Source organism: Tursiops truncatus, chromosome 13 (assembly GCF_011762595.2).
Source record: "Tursiops truncatus isolate mTurTru1 chromosome 13, mTurTru1.mat.Y, whole genome shotgun sequence".
NCBI classification, from domain to species: Eukaryota; Metazoa; Chordata; class Mammalia; order Artiodactyla; family Delphinidae; genus Tursiops; species Tursiops truncatus.
The window spans coordinates 7,312,759-7,330,727 of NC_047046.1; the positions used below are offsets into that span (position 1 = coordinate 7,312,759).

Here is a 17,969-nt window from a genome sequence, read left to right on the forward strand (position 1 = left end):
ATGCTTACATGGTAGCTAATCTCAACATTAGGAAACATCAGACCCTTTATTAATCAATCCCTCAAAACTCTTTCTATAGGGAAAAAAAAAAAAGCATGCACTTTTGAGATGATCAGTAGTCTTGATTTTAAGAGTAATCTAATCTTCTGGCGTGGAAATTAAAAGAGCAGAATTTTGGGAGACTCTTTCCAATCAAGGTTTACCCATCAGTCTGCTGCCTAGATTTCAGGCAGACAGGCTGCCCATGTTTCCTTTGTCAATACCACCTTTTGAGTTTGGTTCTTATAATCATTGCAGGTGGTTATTTATCTGGCATTGTAAGTGACAGTTACAGAGTAGATTTCATTTTGCTTATCTGTTCTGAGAACTACACTGTATCAGCCATGTGAACCTAAAATTTAAAGCCAACAATCTGGTGAACATTTGAGTATGTCCTTTGTTCTAGGTACAGTTAAGCTAGGAAGGATACAAAGGTGAATTGTTTGTGGACCCTGCCCTCCGAGGGTTTGTATTATTTATTTCCAGTTTTGATCAAACGAATAGATGAGATTCAAACACAAACAAAAGCACCAGTTCTAAACTGCTGTTCCCAAGTCACCATCCTCAGTACTATGTGTTGATTAAATCAGTATACTATGTCTAGTTCTTCTGAGAGTTCTTAAAATCCTCCTAGAAATGATCTCATCTGAGCTGCTCATCTGAGGGGATGGACAGCTCATGACGCTGGTGATGGATCCTTTTGTCAGTCTTAGTTTTAGTGATGTTTCTCTAGGTGGTGTTTAAACAGCTCCCAACAGTTCCTTTTGCACGGATGTGTACATGCACAGTTGTGGTGATTGGCCACCAGGAGAGGCTTGAATCTCCTGGTCTGCCAAAGGCAAAGAGCACAAATAGAAACGGTCACTGTGATAGGAAAAACGAATTCAAATCAGTTCAGAGAGGGTGGGTTCAGCTACAGTTCAGGGTCACCCCCCCCCTACCGTGACAAAGTAGCTCTGCTCACCTGAGTGTCTGGAGCCCATCATCTGCATCACAAAGGCAGCTGTTGAGGGAGGATCTGAGCGTAGGGAGAAGATACCCTCACCACGCCCCGTCTGCCATCACCTGCCTCTGAGCTCTCTGGGCCGTGCTGGGTAGTGGAGGGGCGGGGCCAGAGGGGACCCAGCCGAGGGTGGAATTCCTGTTTCCTGCAGAGCTATCTGAGAGTCTCCCGTAAGGATCGTCGCACTGGTCTAGCGTTAAGTGTCACCCTCCTCAGTCTCTCTGTCATGTCCCCCATCCCCTCTCAGTGTGCGGTGATCTCACCTCTGCCAAGAGGGAAACTCTTTCTGCGTGCCCTTTGAACCGACCCCATTGAATAAGGAAAGCTTAGCCTTGTGCCCGCGGCCGCAAGGGAGCTGGAGCAAAAGCCTGTGGGCTGCGCTGCCATCCACGTCGCCTGCACCTTCCTCCCCGGGCCCAGTTCCCGGGTCTCTGATCCCTGAGGGAGGAGTTCGGGCCAGGGGGAGCCAGACCACAGGGCAGACAGTGCCTGTGCTGGTTCTGATTGTCCTGGCCCAGCAGGGCTGCGAGAATTGTGCCTTGTGCCAGTAACTTGGCCGGTCAAGGCCGGGACTCTTAGCAGGACGGAGGGGCAGTGGGAGACACAGCAGTGACGTACGTGGGAGGCTGCTGGAGGGAGGTGTGAGGAGTGGGTTGAAAGCGCCCCCCACCCCCAGTGACTCATTGTTCCCTGCCTGAGACTTGGCCGCATTTCAAGGACCAGCTGATATAAATGTACTGTGTCATGAGAACAGTGCTTCTTAAAAAGAAAAAAGCAGTCATTTTACTGTTCCTTAGTCTGTTCCCCAGTGCTCCGAGCTAGGGAAGGAGCAGCTGTTTGTTTTTCGAGGTTTAGCACATACTTGGGGTCTTCATGGCCTCTAGAGCTTTTCAGGTGTTTCTCTTCACCTGCCAGGACACCGATGCAGACCCAGGAGTTCTAACGAGAACCACTTCCTCCAGAAACTTGCCCTCGGCCCTGGAATCCCGGCATTTGCAGCTAAATGTTCCTTTTCTTCTATGTCACTTACTCAGCTGGTTTTAGGAAAACTTGATTTTGGTGAGCCAGCTCCTATTTTTAGTTGGAGAGAGAGAATAAAATGGTTTCTCTCTGGTGTGTAATTTTTGACTCTCAGGGAAAACGATATAAGCCATCTAATTTTTGCCTTTAATTACTCACCGGGCACAGTAATAAATCTAGAATATATTTAGCATGGTAATTAATAGGTTTATGATAGATTCCTAAGTAGAATGTCTGCAAGTCAATATTAGCAATGTTTGCCTCTCAGTTTTAAAACTGTGACAGTCTCCTTTTCTGTTGCAGGATATCTATCTTATAATGTAGAAAGAAAAGCATCTTTAAAAATTGGGAGAATTATATTTGTAGGTATTTTTAGAATTATTCCTTAGAGTATGTCCAGAAGCTAGGCTGTTAGAGCCTCCTTCTTCTATGAAATGTACATATCCCCTCTGGTCTGAAGAAAACTTGAAAGAGGTGTTTCTATATTCAAATCACAACTGAGGTGTGTCTGCCAGTTTTAACTCCAGTTCTCTTGGTTCTACAGCTTACTTGATTTGGGGCAAATCTTTTCACTTACCTGAGCTTCAATTTTGTCATCTTTAAAATATAAATAATAACATTCACTTCCTTGGGCTTTGAGGATTAAATGTACATGAAATCGTTTTGCAGGTTTTAAAACATTGAACCAATATCATTTTTATAAATCTTAGGGCATCTTGATATTTCTTTGACTCCTTGTTTTAATTTTCTCTACTGTGGGCTCTTAACAGAAACCAAGGATTTAAAAAATTTTAAAGCATGAAAATCTTTAAAAGAGAACAGGATCTTGAACTTATCACTGACAGGCCACACAAATGCTGAAACCAAATAGCCCCTAATGAAGGTGGTGACCACTTGGGAATAAAAGGTTTGGCTTATGATGATTTCATCATAAGTAAAATCTTCTGATTTGTCAAGAGCTGATGGATTTTGGCCAGAAGATGAACTTTAGCTGTAGTGCGCGTGTGTTTTGATCCATAATTAAAATCAGGCCTCCCAGCTTTTGAATGACTAATTACCTGAGGCTAAAATTCCTTCTCAGTTTTTCTTCACTTGCTAAATAAACATCTCTGTAAAATGCCAAATTTAATGTGCTAAGAGGATTTTTGTGTAGACATCTTCCCCTATATCTTCATGAGGTCAGCCCCATAGGTATGTTATAGGTACATGGAGAATTAAAAATCAAGAAAACTGAAGATGCCAAGCACTGCCACCCATTAGACAACTGAAGTTAAAAATAGATGTGTTCATGCATCAGCAGATGGATTCATACCCAGATGACTTGATTCAGAATTCAGCCACGTATGATAGCTCCCTAAATGGAATGTAGCCAGCACAGACTTAAAATTCATAATTGCATCAGAACCTTCTATGGTATAAAACTAAAATCCAACAATCAAATCAACTATTTTCAATGTCCACGTATAAAGGATAATTTGGGATGTATATTTGCAATTAAGCTTAATAATGGGAAGATGTTTAATAAATACATTTACCCTGTTCACGTTTTATATGCTGATATTCATGGTATAATATGGTTAGCAAGCTGTATTTTTATTTGCTTCTTTTAATTTCAAGTTAGCAGTATGGAAAGAATACAATCAAAACAAAACACTTGTTATGTAATTAGAAAACTGCATTTCCTTTGGGCATTTCACCTCTAATTGTCCTGAAAATATACCCAGATTCCCGCCAGCACTTGATTCTGACAGATACTGGCAAATGGAACCATCAGATGTACATTTCTGCCAGAAAAAAAAAACAAAAACAGATTACAGATTTGTACAGTTGGAACAGTGCCGTGGCAGCAAAGTAAATCACTTTATCAACATGATAGGTTTAAGTATAATTTTCTAATGGAAGTAAGGGGAATAATGACCATTTCATCTGTCATTTATTTTAGAGTGACCCTGCTTTTTGTATGGGGAGTATTTAGAAGTGGGGTAAGTGTGGGTGATGAGAGAGTGGATGTAGTGTTTATCAGGTTTGAAAAAAAATGGAATACATGTGAGCAGCAGTCCTCCTCCTGAGAGGTTAAAGCCACTTGGCCCCTCCTGCACGTAGAGAATGCTGCCTTCTGTTGTTATAGAGCCTATCAGGCACGTGACCCAGATATATTTTCCTTGGTGCTGTGAAGCTGGTCGTCTCCCACAGTTTCCTTGCCTGTCTTGTTTCTATGGTAACCCTGCACTCACTGTCCTTGCAGAGAAACCCTAAAGCAGGCAGCAGCTCAGAAGTCCCAGCAGCTTTCAGCCCTGCAAGAAGAGAACGTGAAACTTGCCGAGGAGCTGGGGAGAAGCAGGGACGAAGTCACAAGTCATCAAAAGGTCAGTGGGCGTTGGGTGGGCATTCCCAGCCCGGCCACGCTGGTGTCTGCTGCTGTGGGCAGGGCGCTCGGAGGCTCCTCAGAGAACGTGCTCCATGTGGTGGGGTGGTGCAAATGGGATTTCAAGTCACCTGTGTTCTGTGTCTCCTGGTTTTCAAGCGTGCTGCTGTAGGACTTGGGTAGGAGTGAGTTGACAGGTCCTTTAAAAACAAAACCAAAAAAAGCGCTGGGAACTTGCAGGCAAGTAGAAAATAAGATCTTTATCAGATGATCTTATGGCAAAAATGTATTTAAATGGATAGGGACAGTATCTCTTCCCTACTGCTTGGGTTTCAAAATTTTTTTTTCTCGAAGGTTTTTTTTTTCTTTCATCAAAATTGGTTTTAAGAAAAAGGTTCCAAGAAGACAGATTTGGTGTGAGGGTTGGCAGCTGTTTTTAAATAGGACTCTGCTTTCCTTTAAATTAAAAAAAATGTTTAAGCATCTCCTAATGGAACTGTGTCTACATGTGCACTCGTGTGCATTGGTGTACGGGACGTGTGTTACACCTGGAATGAACGATAAGCTAACCACAACCCACTTGTTTCCGTATTTAAATTACAAAGGCTTCTGACAAGTTTATTAAACAGTGAAGCAAAACTGATTTTAAAGGATGCTGTATTCTGCTTTTTATTCTTGAATCAAAACGCTAGACTGTTAGTCACGTCTGACCTCAGAGCAGAAGTTCCAAAAAATGACATTTTTAAGAGAATTTTACTGTGTGGTCATTATTTCTTGCTTTGCGCGTCAAGGGGACAAGAATTTTTTCTTCACAAGCATACTTTGCAAGTACTAATTCTCATTTGGATGGAGTAGGTTGAGTGTCCATTGTCGTGGTGCCATTTGTAGTGAAGGCGCTCTTCAGAGAGTTGATTTCATACTTGAAAGTCTTCGTTAGAGCTTTCCACAGCTGCCTCACTTCACTGGAGAAATGGCCCGTGGCTCCAGACTCCAGGCCAACAACGATGCTCCTGGTGATGGCAGCTCACATTCAGTGGCTCTTATTTTACTGTGTGACAGGCACGAATACACGATAGCTGTCCTCTCAGTCTTCACAGTAGTTCCATGAGATGGAACTCTGTCCTTACCCCCACGTGTAAAAGAGGAAACGGAAGCCCAAAGAAGGTAGTAATGTGCTCAACCTCGTTCAGCCAATAGCATCGGGAGACGTGTGTCATTTTCTGATTTGGGTCAGGAAAAGGATCAAAGGGGGTTGACGTAAATAGGGTTGCTGCACTCTGCTTTGGTCACTGTGTGAGAAAGCGGGGTTCATGGAAAACAGAAGCCCTTTGACCAGATGAGGTTCTTTTTTTCCTGGCACAAACCAGAGCGTCTGAAACCCTGTGGGTGCCTCTGACATCAGGGTGTCTGTAAGGACTTGCAAGGGAAGGATCTCGGCCAAGTGCTGAGTCTGTTCGTCTCCTTTTATCTCATCTCACTGAACGTCTTTGACGGAGAGCGTGGAATCCACCAATGGGAAGAGAACACACAGAGGTCAGCCTCCTGTCTCACGTTTTGACCTTAACCGGACTGTTGATTACATTTCTTGTTTCTGTCACTCAGAACCGGAAAGACTAAGGGGGAAGCATCACGATTCCTTGGGCAGAGGTTTACAGGGTTCCTCTCCATCCTCCAGCCCTTTCTCTTTTGCCTTGGTATTTGAATTACCTTCTTTTTGAAAAGGTCTTAGGACTAAACATTTGAAGCTCAGTGACTCTGAAGAATGTTAGAAAACAGCACCTGCAAGAAACAACCAGGGCAGTGACTTCCCTTAAAAGCAGGGGTTGTTTGGCCCTTTGTAGGGCCCTGTGTTTACTCTGGAGAGAGAAGCAAGCGGCTGTGAACTAAACCATGATAGGCTGCGACACTAGAGATTGTGAACAGTGACGGTGGACACCAAGGAAGACTGCAGATACTGCTTCCCTTGACGTGTACACGTTTCAAAAGAGTGGAGAGAATTCCCCCACTTAAAATAACTTAGAAGCAGCCTTAGGCTAAAGAAGACTGATTAATTCATTGGCTTTTATTACTCTTCCTACATAATCTCCAAGAGTCTAGGGTACTGCTTACTTATGTAAGATCACGAATTTCCACTTTGTTACTTGCTGCAGTTGAGCCGAACTATTGATCAACTTTGTTCAGAAATATACTACAGAGTTTGGCAGAAACCCTATTTAAAAAAAAAAAAAAAGAATTTTAATTGTAGTACTATAGACATAGTGTTCCATTTCTAAAGCGAAGACAGTGGAGGACTGTGGTCCAGTGGGTGAGACTCCGCGCTCCCAACGCAGGGGGCCCGGGTTTGATCCCTGGTTGGAGAACTAGATCCCGCGTGCCGCAGCTGAGACTTGGCGCAGCCAAAATAAGTAAGTAAATAAATAAATATTTAAAAAAATAATAAAGTGAAGACAGTAGAGACTAGATTGACGTGGGACAGACCCGGGACCCGAGTTCCATCCCGGTCCCTTTGCTCAGCACCACATTCGCTGACCGTGTACTGAGCGGATTGCTCTGCCGCTGTTTCACAGAATCATCACCACATACCTGAGACAGTAAGGTTATCTTGTAAGACAAAAGGAAGCTGAGGCTGAAAACTGAAGCAGTTCACCAAGGACACAGAGCTAGGCAGGGGAGGAGCTGAGATCAGAACTCGTGTCTGACTAACTCGTAAGCCTGTTTGCCTGCTCCTGTCCCTTACTGAGAATAAAACTTATTTCTATGTACTTCGTAATTATTGTTAAAATTAAAAGAAAAAAACCTTCTGAGCTAGGAGTGGGGTAGGTGGGGTCAAACAGTACTATAAAAATATACTTTCAGTTCTACTGTTACTTTTTTTCTGCCTCAAATATTTATTTTGCTTAGAAAACCCACGAGATTCCAGAATCTGTTCTGCATCTTTTTTTTTTTTTTTTTGGCCTCGCCGCGTGGCATGTGGGATCCTAGTTCCCCGACCAGGGATCGAACCCACGCCCCCTGCAGTGGAAGCACAGAGTCTTAACCACTAGAGTGCAAGGGACATCCTATCCTGCATCTTAAGACTCTCACTGGGAATATGGGCTAAGGATTTTGATTTCCTTGAGAAGCCATCTTCATGAAGAGGGCTATTTCATTTCCTGTTTGTCATTTGGAAGTCAGATTATTTGTTGAAATAAAAGAATCCCTGCTCCCCTGTGACAGTGGTTTTGTAGAGCATTCTCTCTATCACCTTAAAAGGTGATGAAGGAGTCCCGAAATTAAGAGGGCTAACAGTGAGCAGGACAGGTTGGTCAAAGGCGTGGAGAGTGATGATAGCTTCTGTGCTTTCTTAGAAACCCTCGTCTGCCTTGATTGGCAAGCGGGTGCCATGTCCCCCGGGAGGAAGTGTTTGAACAGTTGTGGGGCTTACCTGCTCGCTGGCAGCCCTCCAGGGTGGAGCTGGCTAAGCCAGAAGCAGAGCCCCGTGTGCACACTCCTCGTTGCCTGCCCCATCAGACCCTCTCCGTTCCTCTCTAAGTCCCCTTTACCCAGTAGGGTTTTTCATTTTAAGAGGGGAGGGGAGTGACAACCAGGGTCAGTTAGGGTTGTGAGAAGCAGAAGTGTTGGGGTTAATCTGGCATCGCCTGTGACAGAAATCTTCATAAAATGTCGCGTAGGGTGCCTCGTCTTTTGAAAGAGTCTGTATGAGATTGAACATATGAAGTAGCTGTTGTTCTGCAGTTTCATATGGTTCAACCTAATAGCTCACGTAATTTAGCCTTTCTTATGACTGATGGTTTTGAAGATTGTCATTATAATTGCTGTTGACGGTTTGCTCTCACACTGTTTCCTTCCTTATGTCCTGACTGGTTTCATGCTGCTTTGGGTTGGTTTTGGGGATGTGTGTGTGTGTGTGCGTGCGTGCGTGCGCACGGTGTGTGTGTGTGTTCAAATACACGTAACATAAAATGTACTGTCTTACCCATTTTACAGTGTACAATTCAGTGGCACTTAGTCCATTCACAGTGTTGTGCGACCATCACCTCTGTCTAGTTGCGGAACATCTTCATCACCCCGAAAGGAAACTCCACTTAAGCAGCCACTCCCCATCCCTCCCTCCTCCCAGCCCTTGGCAACACTAATCCGTTTTTTTTGCCCCTGTGGATTTGCTCATTCTGGGTATTTCACGTAAATGACATCGTACAGCACGTGTCCATCTGCATCTGGCTTCTTTCACTGAGGATAATGTTTTCGAGGCTCCTCCACGTTGCAGCCTGTGTCAGAACTTCATCTTTTCGTGGCCGAGTCGCATTTTATTGAAGGGATCGACCACGTTTCATGTATCCGTTTGCTTCAGGTGTCTCAGTCTCTTTCTCCACTCAGACTGCCCCCTGTCCCTCCTGAAGCCTCCACCCCTGCCTGGAGCCGCTGCGTCTCATCGCACCTTCGGGTCTTCCGCTGGGTTGGGAGATCCTCCTCATTTCTGCATCTCGCCACACCCTTCACGCTTGCAGCCCTATCTTCTCAGCTTATCTTTACTTCCAAACTTTTTAAGTTTGTTTTCTGCCTTATTTCTCACTCCCCTTTCCTTCCCCGTCCCTTGCAGTCGGCTTCCTGCCTCCCCAGTGCACGCCGGCAAGGACTCTGGCTTGAGCGGTCGCTTCCCTGCGGCTGCGCACGCGTGGCTCCTTGCACGCTCTGTAGACGGCGCGCACCACCATCCACGTTCCGACGCTCCTCCCCTGGCTTCCTCCACACCTCCCGTGTCTCCTGCATCTCCCACCGCACCCCGTCCCTGGCCGTTTGCGTGTCTGCTTGTCCGTCTCTCCCCCTCCCCCCGACTCGTGCCCTGTCCCTCACCGCTGGAGGCCCGTGCCGCGTCGTCACCTCTCGTCTGCAGGTGGCTGCTTCCTTCCCCGGTCTGGGTCGCAGTCTCCTCGGCTCTCTGCGCGTGACCCTCGGAGCCGGGTGTGTGGTCCACTCAGGCTCTCTCCCCGCACAGCTTGGAGACAGTGGGCCTCCTAGAGCAGGACATGCAGGTTTAACGAGTGAATGAGTGATGAAATGACTATCTCATCTTTAGCCAGGCCCTCAGGTCCCGTTTTACAGCATAAGATATGGAGACTGTGTGACTGCTCTTTCTGCTTTCTTCCAGTCCACTTACTTCCAGTTTCATGGCTCCATTGCAGAGCTGTGGTTGCCAAAAGCCAGTCACCACATGAGCAGGACATTTGCTCTATGTGTGGATGGTGGACTGTACAGTGAATTCGGGCAGGGTCACGTGGTGTCAAGATTAATGGAAACCGTGCAGAGCATTATTTTTTCTCATAGAGAATACTAAAAATAATCAGAATGATGTGAGTTCTTCTATAGAAACAGTCACCTTGGGGAGTCAATTTTGAAATGTCTGATGTATCATTCCCAAACCTCACATGTATTCTCCTCTGTGAGGGTTGCAGATACACTGAACTATCACTATGGGAATAGTGCTGGTTTTTCCCCTGGTTATTTGCAAAATGAGGTCATAGTTGGCTTATGGACAGATATGAGATGACTCAGTAACTGTATTTCATCAACACCTCTTCCTAACAGAGGTTATAACAGATAGAGTATACAAAAAACTGGGGTTATCATCTAAATTGATCCATGAATCACTGCCTGCCTTTTAAATAAACCTGCATTCCCAGACCTGAATGTTTAGAAAGGAAACGCTGTTTTTAGCTTGTCATGTTTTGTTTTGGAAAAGTAGTATCGTGGGCCATCAAATTTTAATCTGGAGTTGAGGTGGGGTGGCCTCTGGGCGAGTAGGGCCGAGTGAAGCTGGGTCACAGAATCTCTCTCCCGCTGCCACACCTCGTGAAATGAACACACTCCTTCACCTGTTAAAAACACCTTCAGGAAAATCCAGCAAAGCCAATCAGGTTCAGGCTGTAAACGTGGAAACTGACAACCAAGAAAAGAAACAAAATTGTCGTGTGACTCTGTTTGAAACTGTTCACAGTGGTGAGGGAAAGGAAAACCAATAGCAGAATCCCCAGAAATTTCCCTCTGATTCTCCCCATCCCCATGCCCAACCCAGTTTGGAGAAAATTAGGCTAAAGAAGTGAGTAGGCAGTCAGGGAAAAATTTTTGAGGCCAGCGCTGCTTCTGCCACCCAGCCCTCTACCAGAGCAGGACAAACGGCTAGTTGTCATTTTCCATAGCCCGTCTAGCCGACAGGGTGGCTTAAGTAAACAGGGGTGGGTGGGAATGGGTGGGTTTTTGCTCAAATGATGATAAGTTCACAGGTAGGTAGTCCCCGTGGGTCCAGCCACTCAAGAATGTCCTCAGGGAACCCTGCCCCCGCTCTCTGCTCTGCTGCTCTCCTCAGCAGATAGTTTTCATCCTCTCGGTCTCAGTGGCTCTTACACCCCCAGGCACTGCGAAACTTTCCGGAAGGAAGCAGGCGAAGGACAAGTGGGGAAGGGCAGAGGGCTCCTCTTCACATGGTTTATCTTTTCACTTGGAGAGGACAGTTCAGATCTCTGTAATAGTGTCACCTCCAACCACGAGTGAGGCTGGATTCCTCCAGGAAGGGAAGGAAACAGAGGAGGTGAGAGTAGACGTTGAAAGAGCCAACTTGTAATATCTGCCTGGAGCTGAAGCTGAGCACACACTCCTTCAGGAATAGAGTTGCCTCTTTTCTGATGCAGTAGATGAGATGCAGGACACTAAAGGGAAAAGCTCAGAGAGACACCTCCAGCAGATCCTATAGTCACCCGACAGCACTCTCCCCACCCTTGCCCCAGGGCCCTCTGGCTACAGAAATATATAGACTGCAATGCCCGATTTTTCAGTTGTAGCTTGGAGGTCTCAGATAAAGTAGGAGGGGCATAAAGGAAAATTCATTTACATTACATGTGAGCAAATAGAAGGTCTAGGTAGAGCAGCCCAGGGTAAGATGAACAAGTGACTCCATACTGTACCAAAAGAGGAAAGAAGAAAAGAACCTAGGAATCCAAAGAGAGATGAGGGATTCAGGTCATGAGAAAACATTACCCAGAGTAAAATATTGCTTTGTGTTATATAAAAGCTTAAGTGATGTAAATAAAACAACTGTTCAGAGAGAAGATGGTAAAATGACACAAGCTGAACAGAGAGAGGAAAGAGTTAAGGAAACAAATTGAAGACCCAAACCACACCATATCAGAACTGGTAAATACATCAGAAACAGGGACCTAATGAACGTTTCTGAAAATATACAGAGAATTCTTCAGGTCCCCAGGCAGAAAAAGCAGATTCCTTATAAAAAGGAGAAAAAATAGCCCACTGCAGCCGCATTCAAGGCCAGAAAACAAAAAACAAAAAGAACCATAGTGCACTGTTTCCAGAGTCCTCAGGGACAGAAAATATGATCAGGAACGTCATATCCAAGCGATTATTATTCAGGTAAGAAGACAGGTGTTTCCAAACTTGAAAGAACTTAGAAGCTATAGCATCTATGAGTCCTTCTGGAAAGTAGCTGCTACTTGCTGGTAAAATTTGGCCAAGCAGGACATGACTCAATGTACAGGACTTACTAGCTCAGGAGAAGCCTGGCAAAGGGACTGGAGGTGAGCACTAAATCCAGGTTAATAGACAGCTAAGCTAACAGTTTAGGGAATCACAGATGAGGAACAGAGTTGTGATTTTAACGTTTTATTTGGAAATCATTTCAAGCTTTGCAAAAAGTTGTAAAAATGAAACACAGAATGCTCATGTAGGCTAAGGATTTGTTTTTACCTAACCACAGTGCAGCTGTCAAATTCAGGAAGTTGAACACTATTATCTAATGTATGGGCCCTATTCCTGTGTAGGCAGTTGTCGGTGATATCCTTTGTATCGTTTTTGTGGGGGTTTTTTTCCCCCCAATTCAGGATCTAGTCCAGGATCATGCGTTCCATTCATTGACTCGGGTCTCTTTAGTTGTCTTTATCTGGAATGGTTCTTCTGCCTTTGTCTTTTATGACTTGACTTTTTTGAAAACAGGCCAGTTATGTTGTATAAAATCCTTCATTTTGAGTTTGTCAGGTGTTTCCTCATGATGGTATTTAGGTTATCCATCTTTAGCAGGAAGACTATATAGGTGATTACCATTTCCTGGCCAGAGGCAGCTGATGTGCTTTATCCTATTATTGGTGATGTCAATTTTGATCATTTAGTGAAGGTAAGCTTAAAGCATTTGCAAGACAAAAAGAAAACAAATCAAAGACAAAGGAGAAAAAAGAAAAATATACAGAGAGAATATAACTAACAAAATTTGAGGTGACAGAGTTAAAAGAACGTGGAAGTATGTAAGCCTTCTCATTTTTATATCAGGGTGATGTTTGATATTATTTAAAATTAACTTATACCTAAGAAAATGATATTAACATCTATGTTTTTTAAAAAATATATTCTACTTAAAAATTTTACAAAATAAATGTATAAGCCTAGTGGGAGTTCTTAGAAAGGAATATATCTTTGTGGTAAAGAACATTTTTCTGCCCTCAGCCATTTTCTTTTATTTACTTTGATTTTTCTTTCTCCTGTTAAATTCAAGTCAAATTAAATTTGCTTCTTTCTCCCCTCTCTGTCCTTCTTGCTCTGTGTACATGGAGAAGTGTGTCTGGGTGTGCGAGGCGAGACAGCTAATGTTCGTTGTTTCTTCTCTGAAAGGGCTTGTCCACAGAATTGACCAAATCCTCCTCTCCTCTCTCCCCGTTACCTTCGCCACTTCGAAGAGCAGGAGTCTGTGTGGGAGGCGAGACTAGAAATCCGCAGACACAGGGGATGGGGATGTGTCTTGTGCTGTCAAGGTAGCGCCGCTATTTTGGACCTCAGAACACTTGCTCAGAGAAGAGGCTGAAGTCGCCCACACATGAACCACTTCCCTGGGGAAGTCGGCGAGAAAAGCAGCAGCTGAGTGCCAGCTCGCTCAGACTGGCTGAGCAGAGAGTTCCTCCTGTGAGAACCCTGGTTCCTCAGTGTCCCTGCCAACCCACACCCGAGGAGAGCACCAGCTTACCGGCTCTCTGACCCAGTCGTTTATGCGACACATAGTTACTGAGTGCCTACTGTGTGCCTGCCCGTGCTCCAGAAATGGAGGAGACAGTGGTGAACAAAACAGAAAACTGACCGTCCTCCCTCCGTCGAGTGGTCTGACTGTGTAATGGTTCCGAACTTCAGCACATCCTTCACTTCACACAAGCTAGTATTTTTCTTAAGTGATAGATTGAAAACAAATTACCCACCATGTTTATTGTATTATAAAACAGTTTTGTGGCTAGATCAGCTGTTTGAGATTTTCTGGTCCAGTGTTCCCCAAATCATGGTCACTTGTATACTGTCTTCACCGTAATGTTATCTTCTTAATATTTTTCTGTAAAATAACCCTCGCTTTTATTCAGCCTTTTATTACAGAAAGTTTCAAACACTCACAGAAGCAGAGTGAGCAGAACAGTGAATCCCCATGTACCCCACTCCAAAGGCAGTCAACTCTTGGTCACTCTTGTTTCTTTCTTTTTTTTTTTTGTTTTCTTGGCCGCGCAGCCTGTGGGATCTTAGTTCCCAGACCAGGGATTGAACCCGCACCCCCTGCAGTGGAAGCGAGGAGTCTTAACCACTGGGGTGCCAGGGAAGTCCCAGTCACTCTTGCTTCAATTCTACTCTCACTCACCCTCCACCCCATCATAGATTAATTTGAAGCAAATCCTAGAATACTGTCATTTTATCTGTAAATATCTTTGTACCTCTAAAAAATAAAATTTGCCCCCCCATTTTTTTTTTTTTTGGCCATGCTGCGTGGTTTGCGGGATCTTTGTTCCCAACAAGGGATTGAACCCGGGGCCCACGGCAGTGAAAGCGCCGAGTCCTAACCACTGGACCGCCAGGGAATTCCCTATTCCTTTTAAATTGTAATGTTATTTTATAGTGTTTATTTATTTTTACTTGTTGACAGTTTGCTTTATTTATTTATTTATGGCTGAGTTGGGTCTTTGTTTCTGTGCGAGGGCTTTCTCTAGTTGTGGCAAGCGGGGGCCACCCTTCATCGCGGTGTGCGGGCCTCTCACCATCACGGCCTCTCTTGTTGCGGAGCACAGGCTCCAGACGCGCAGGCTCAGTAATTGTGGCTCACGGGCCCAGTTGCTCCACGGCATGTGGGATCCTCCCAGACCAGGGCTCGAACCCGTGTCCCCTGCATTGGCAGGCAGATTCTCAACCACTGCGCCACCAGGGAAGCCCTGTAATGTTATTTTAAAATTAAAAATAATCATATGTGTTTGTAACATGAAACAATACAAATACATACCATTTCAAAGTTATTACTCCTCCCATTGTTGTTTCATGGAGGCAACATTATAAATGGTTGGGTGTACCTTTCCATACTTCTCTTAATGTGTGTAACAGCATATACATATAGTTTGTTTTTTACAAAAGCAATATTGTATACACTACTCAAACTCGCCTTTTCCCCCGAAGTTATATTTATTAAGGTATAATTTATGGGCCTCCCTGGTGGTGCAGTGGTTAAGGATTCGCCAGCCAATGCAGGGGACACGGGTTCGAGCCCTGGTCCGGGAAGATCCCACATGCCGTGGAGCAACTAAGCCTGTGCGCCACAACTACTGAGCCTGCACTCTAGAGCCCAGGAGCCACAACTACTGAAGCCCGCGTGCCACAGCTACTGAAGCCCGCGTGCCTAGAGCCTGTGCTCTGCAACAAGGGAAGCGACCGCAATGAGAAGCCCGCACACTGCAGCAAAGAGTAGCCCCCGCTCGCTGCAAGTAGAGAAAGCCTGTGCACAGCAACAAAGACCCAACGCTGCCAAAACATAAATAATAAATTTATAAAAAAGAAAAAGGTATTAAAAAAAGGTATAGTTTACATAAAATTCACCCTTCATAGGTATATGGTGTGATGAGTTTTGACATATATGTATATAGTCATATAATTTACCCCAAAATCAAGATTTCCTTCACCCCCAGAATTTCTCTCATGCTCCTTTTATAGTCAATCACTTCCCAATCCCTGAAAACCATTTCTCTCTTTTATGGTGCTATAGTTTTGCCTTTTCTAGTAGGTAACGTAAGTGGAATCAAAATAGTATGTAACAACAAAATATTAGCAAATTAAACCCAACAATGTTTAAAAGGAGGAATGATAGATTTAAAACAAATTGCTAGCTTGTGTGAAGAAAAATACTAGCTTGTGTGAAGTGAAGGATTTGCTGACGTTCGGAACCATTACACATACTCCTGCTTTTGTAGGCTCAGTCAGACCACTTGACTGAGGGAGGAGCAGCAGTTTTCTGTTTTGTTCACCGCTGTCTCCTCCATTTCTGGAGCACAGTATACAATTCCACGACCCAGTAGGATTTATTCCAGAGATGCAAGGCTGGGTTCAGCACTTGAAAATCAAATAATGTAATCTATCACATCAACAGACTAAGGAAGAGAAGCCACAAGATCATATCAGTAGATACAGAAGAAGCATTTGAAAAAGCTAACACCCATTGTGATAAAATCTGTCGGCCAACTAGGAATAGAGGGGAACTTCATCAACCTCATAAATAATACCTACAAAAACTACTGCTGACATCGTACTTAATGGTGAGAAGCTCAAAGCTTTCTTTCTAAGATAAGAAACAAAGCAAGGATGTCCCCTCTCACCACTGCTTTTCAACATTGTACTCCTAGTCCTTGCCAATGCAGTAAGAAAAGGAAATAAAAGGTATACATATTGGGGAGGAAAAAGTAAAACTCTTTGTTCACAGATCACGTGACATAGAAAATCCAAAAGAATGACAGACTCCTGGAACTAGTAAGTGATTATAGCAAGGCTGCAGGATACAAGGTTCAGTGTACAAGAGTCAGTCATTTTCTTATGTCAAAGCAATGAACAAGTGAAATTTGAAATTGAAAACATAATACCATTTACGTAAGCAGCCCCCAAAATGAAATACGTAGGTAAAAATCTCACAAAGTATGTACCAGGTCCATCTGAGGAAAACTACAAAACTTTAATGAACAAAAGCAAAGAGCTAAATAAATGGAGAGATATTCCATGTTCACAGATAGACTCAATATTGTCAAGATGTTTGTTCTTACCAACACGATCTGTAGATTTAACACAATCCCAATCAAAATCCCAGCAAGTTATTTTATGGATATCGACAAACTGATTCTAAAGTTTGTATGGAGAGGCAAAAAGACCCCAAATAACTCAGTATTAAAGAAGAGCGAAGTTGAAGGATTGACACTACCCAACCTCCAGACGTAGTATAAAGCTGCGATAATCAAGTACAGCAAGAGGGTAGACAAGTGGATCAGTGGAACAGAATCGAGCGCTCAGAACTAGACCCACATAAATATAGACAGTTGATCTTTGACAAAGGAGGAAGGGAAATACAGTGGAGCAAAGATCACCTTTTCAGCAAATGGTGCTGGAGCAAGTGGATACCCACATCCCAAAAGTGAATCTAGACACAGGTGTTATGCCCTTTATAAAAATTAAGTCAAGATGGATCATAGACCTAAATGTTTAGTGAATAACTATAAAACTCTTAGAAAATAACGGGAAAACCTAGATGGCCTTGAGTATGCAGGCGACTTTAGATACAACCCCAAAGACATGATCGTGAAAGAAAGAATTGATAAACTGAACTTTCTTAAAATTAAAAACTTCTACTCTGTGAAAAACAACGTGAAAAGAATGAGAAGACAAGCTGCTGACCGGGAGAAAATTTTTACAAAAGACACATGTAATGAAGGACGGTCGGCCAAAATATACAAAGAACTTGTAAGACTTAAGAACAAGAAAATGAAGAGCGCAATTAAAAAATGGACAAAAGACCTCAACAGACACCTCACCAGATAAGACATGTAGATGGCAAGTAAGCATATGAAAAGGTGCTCAGTATCAGATGTCATTAGGGAATTATCAGTTAACAGTGAAATCATACTACACACCTGTTAGAATGGCCAGAATCCAAAACTCTGGTAACACCAAATGCTGATGAAGACGTGGCGCAACAGAAATTCTCATCCCCGGCTGGGAATGCAAAACGGTGCAGCTGCTTTGGAAGACAGCTCAGCAGTTTCTTACAACACTAAACGTACTCTAACCATATGATCCAGTAATTGGGCTCCTTGGTATTTACCCAAATGAATTGAAAATCTATGTCCACACAAAATCCTGTGCATGGATGTTTACAGCAGAGTTAATCACAATTGCCAAAAACTTGGAAGCAACCAAGATGTCCTTCAATAGGTGAGTGGATAAATAAACTGAAGTACATCCAGATGATGGAATATTACTCAGCACCAAAATGAAATGACCTATCAAGCCATGAAAATAGATGGAGGAACTTTAAATGCATATTACAGAGTGAAAGAAGCCAATTTGTAAAGGCAACATACTGTATGGTTCCAAAGATATGGCATTCTGGAAAAGACAAAACTATGGGGACAAAAATATAGTGGTTGTGAGGGGCAAAAGGGGGAGGGAGTGATGAATAGGCAGAGTACCAAGGGTCTTTAGGGCAGTGAA

General features: G+C 43.8%; 1 protein-coding gene across 9 annotated transcripts in view; it reads left to right on the forward strand.

Moving 5' to 3' along the window:
- CLIP1 (CAP-Gly domain containing linker protein 1) overlaps positions 1–17,969 on the forward strand; it is a 124,802-nt gene that overhangs the window by 90,895 nt on the left and 15,938 nt on the right. For all 9 annotated transcript variants that reach the window (XR_002179402.3, XR_002179401.3, XM_019950160.3 and 6 more), the window contains one exon: positions 4,308–4,428. Coding sequence is in view for 7 of the 9 variants with exons in the window: in XM_019950160.3 (XP_019805719.1) it covers positions 4,308–4,428 (121 nt within the window). In the remaining 2 variants the exon portion in view is untranslated. The remainder of the gene's footprint in view (positions 1–4,307; positions 4,429–17,969) is intronic.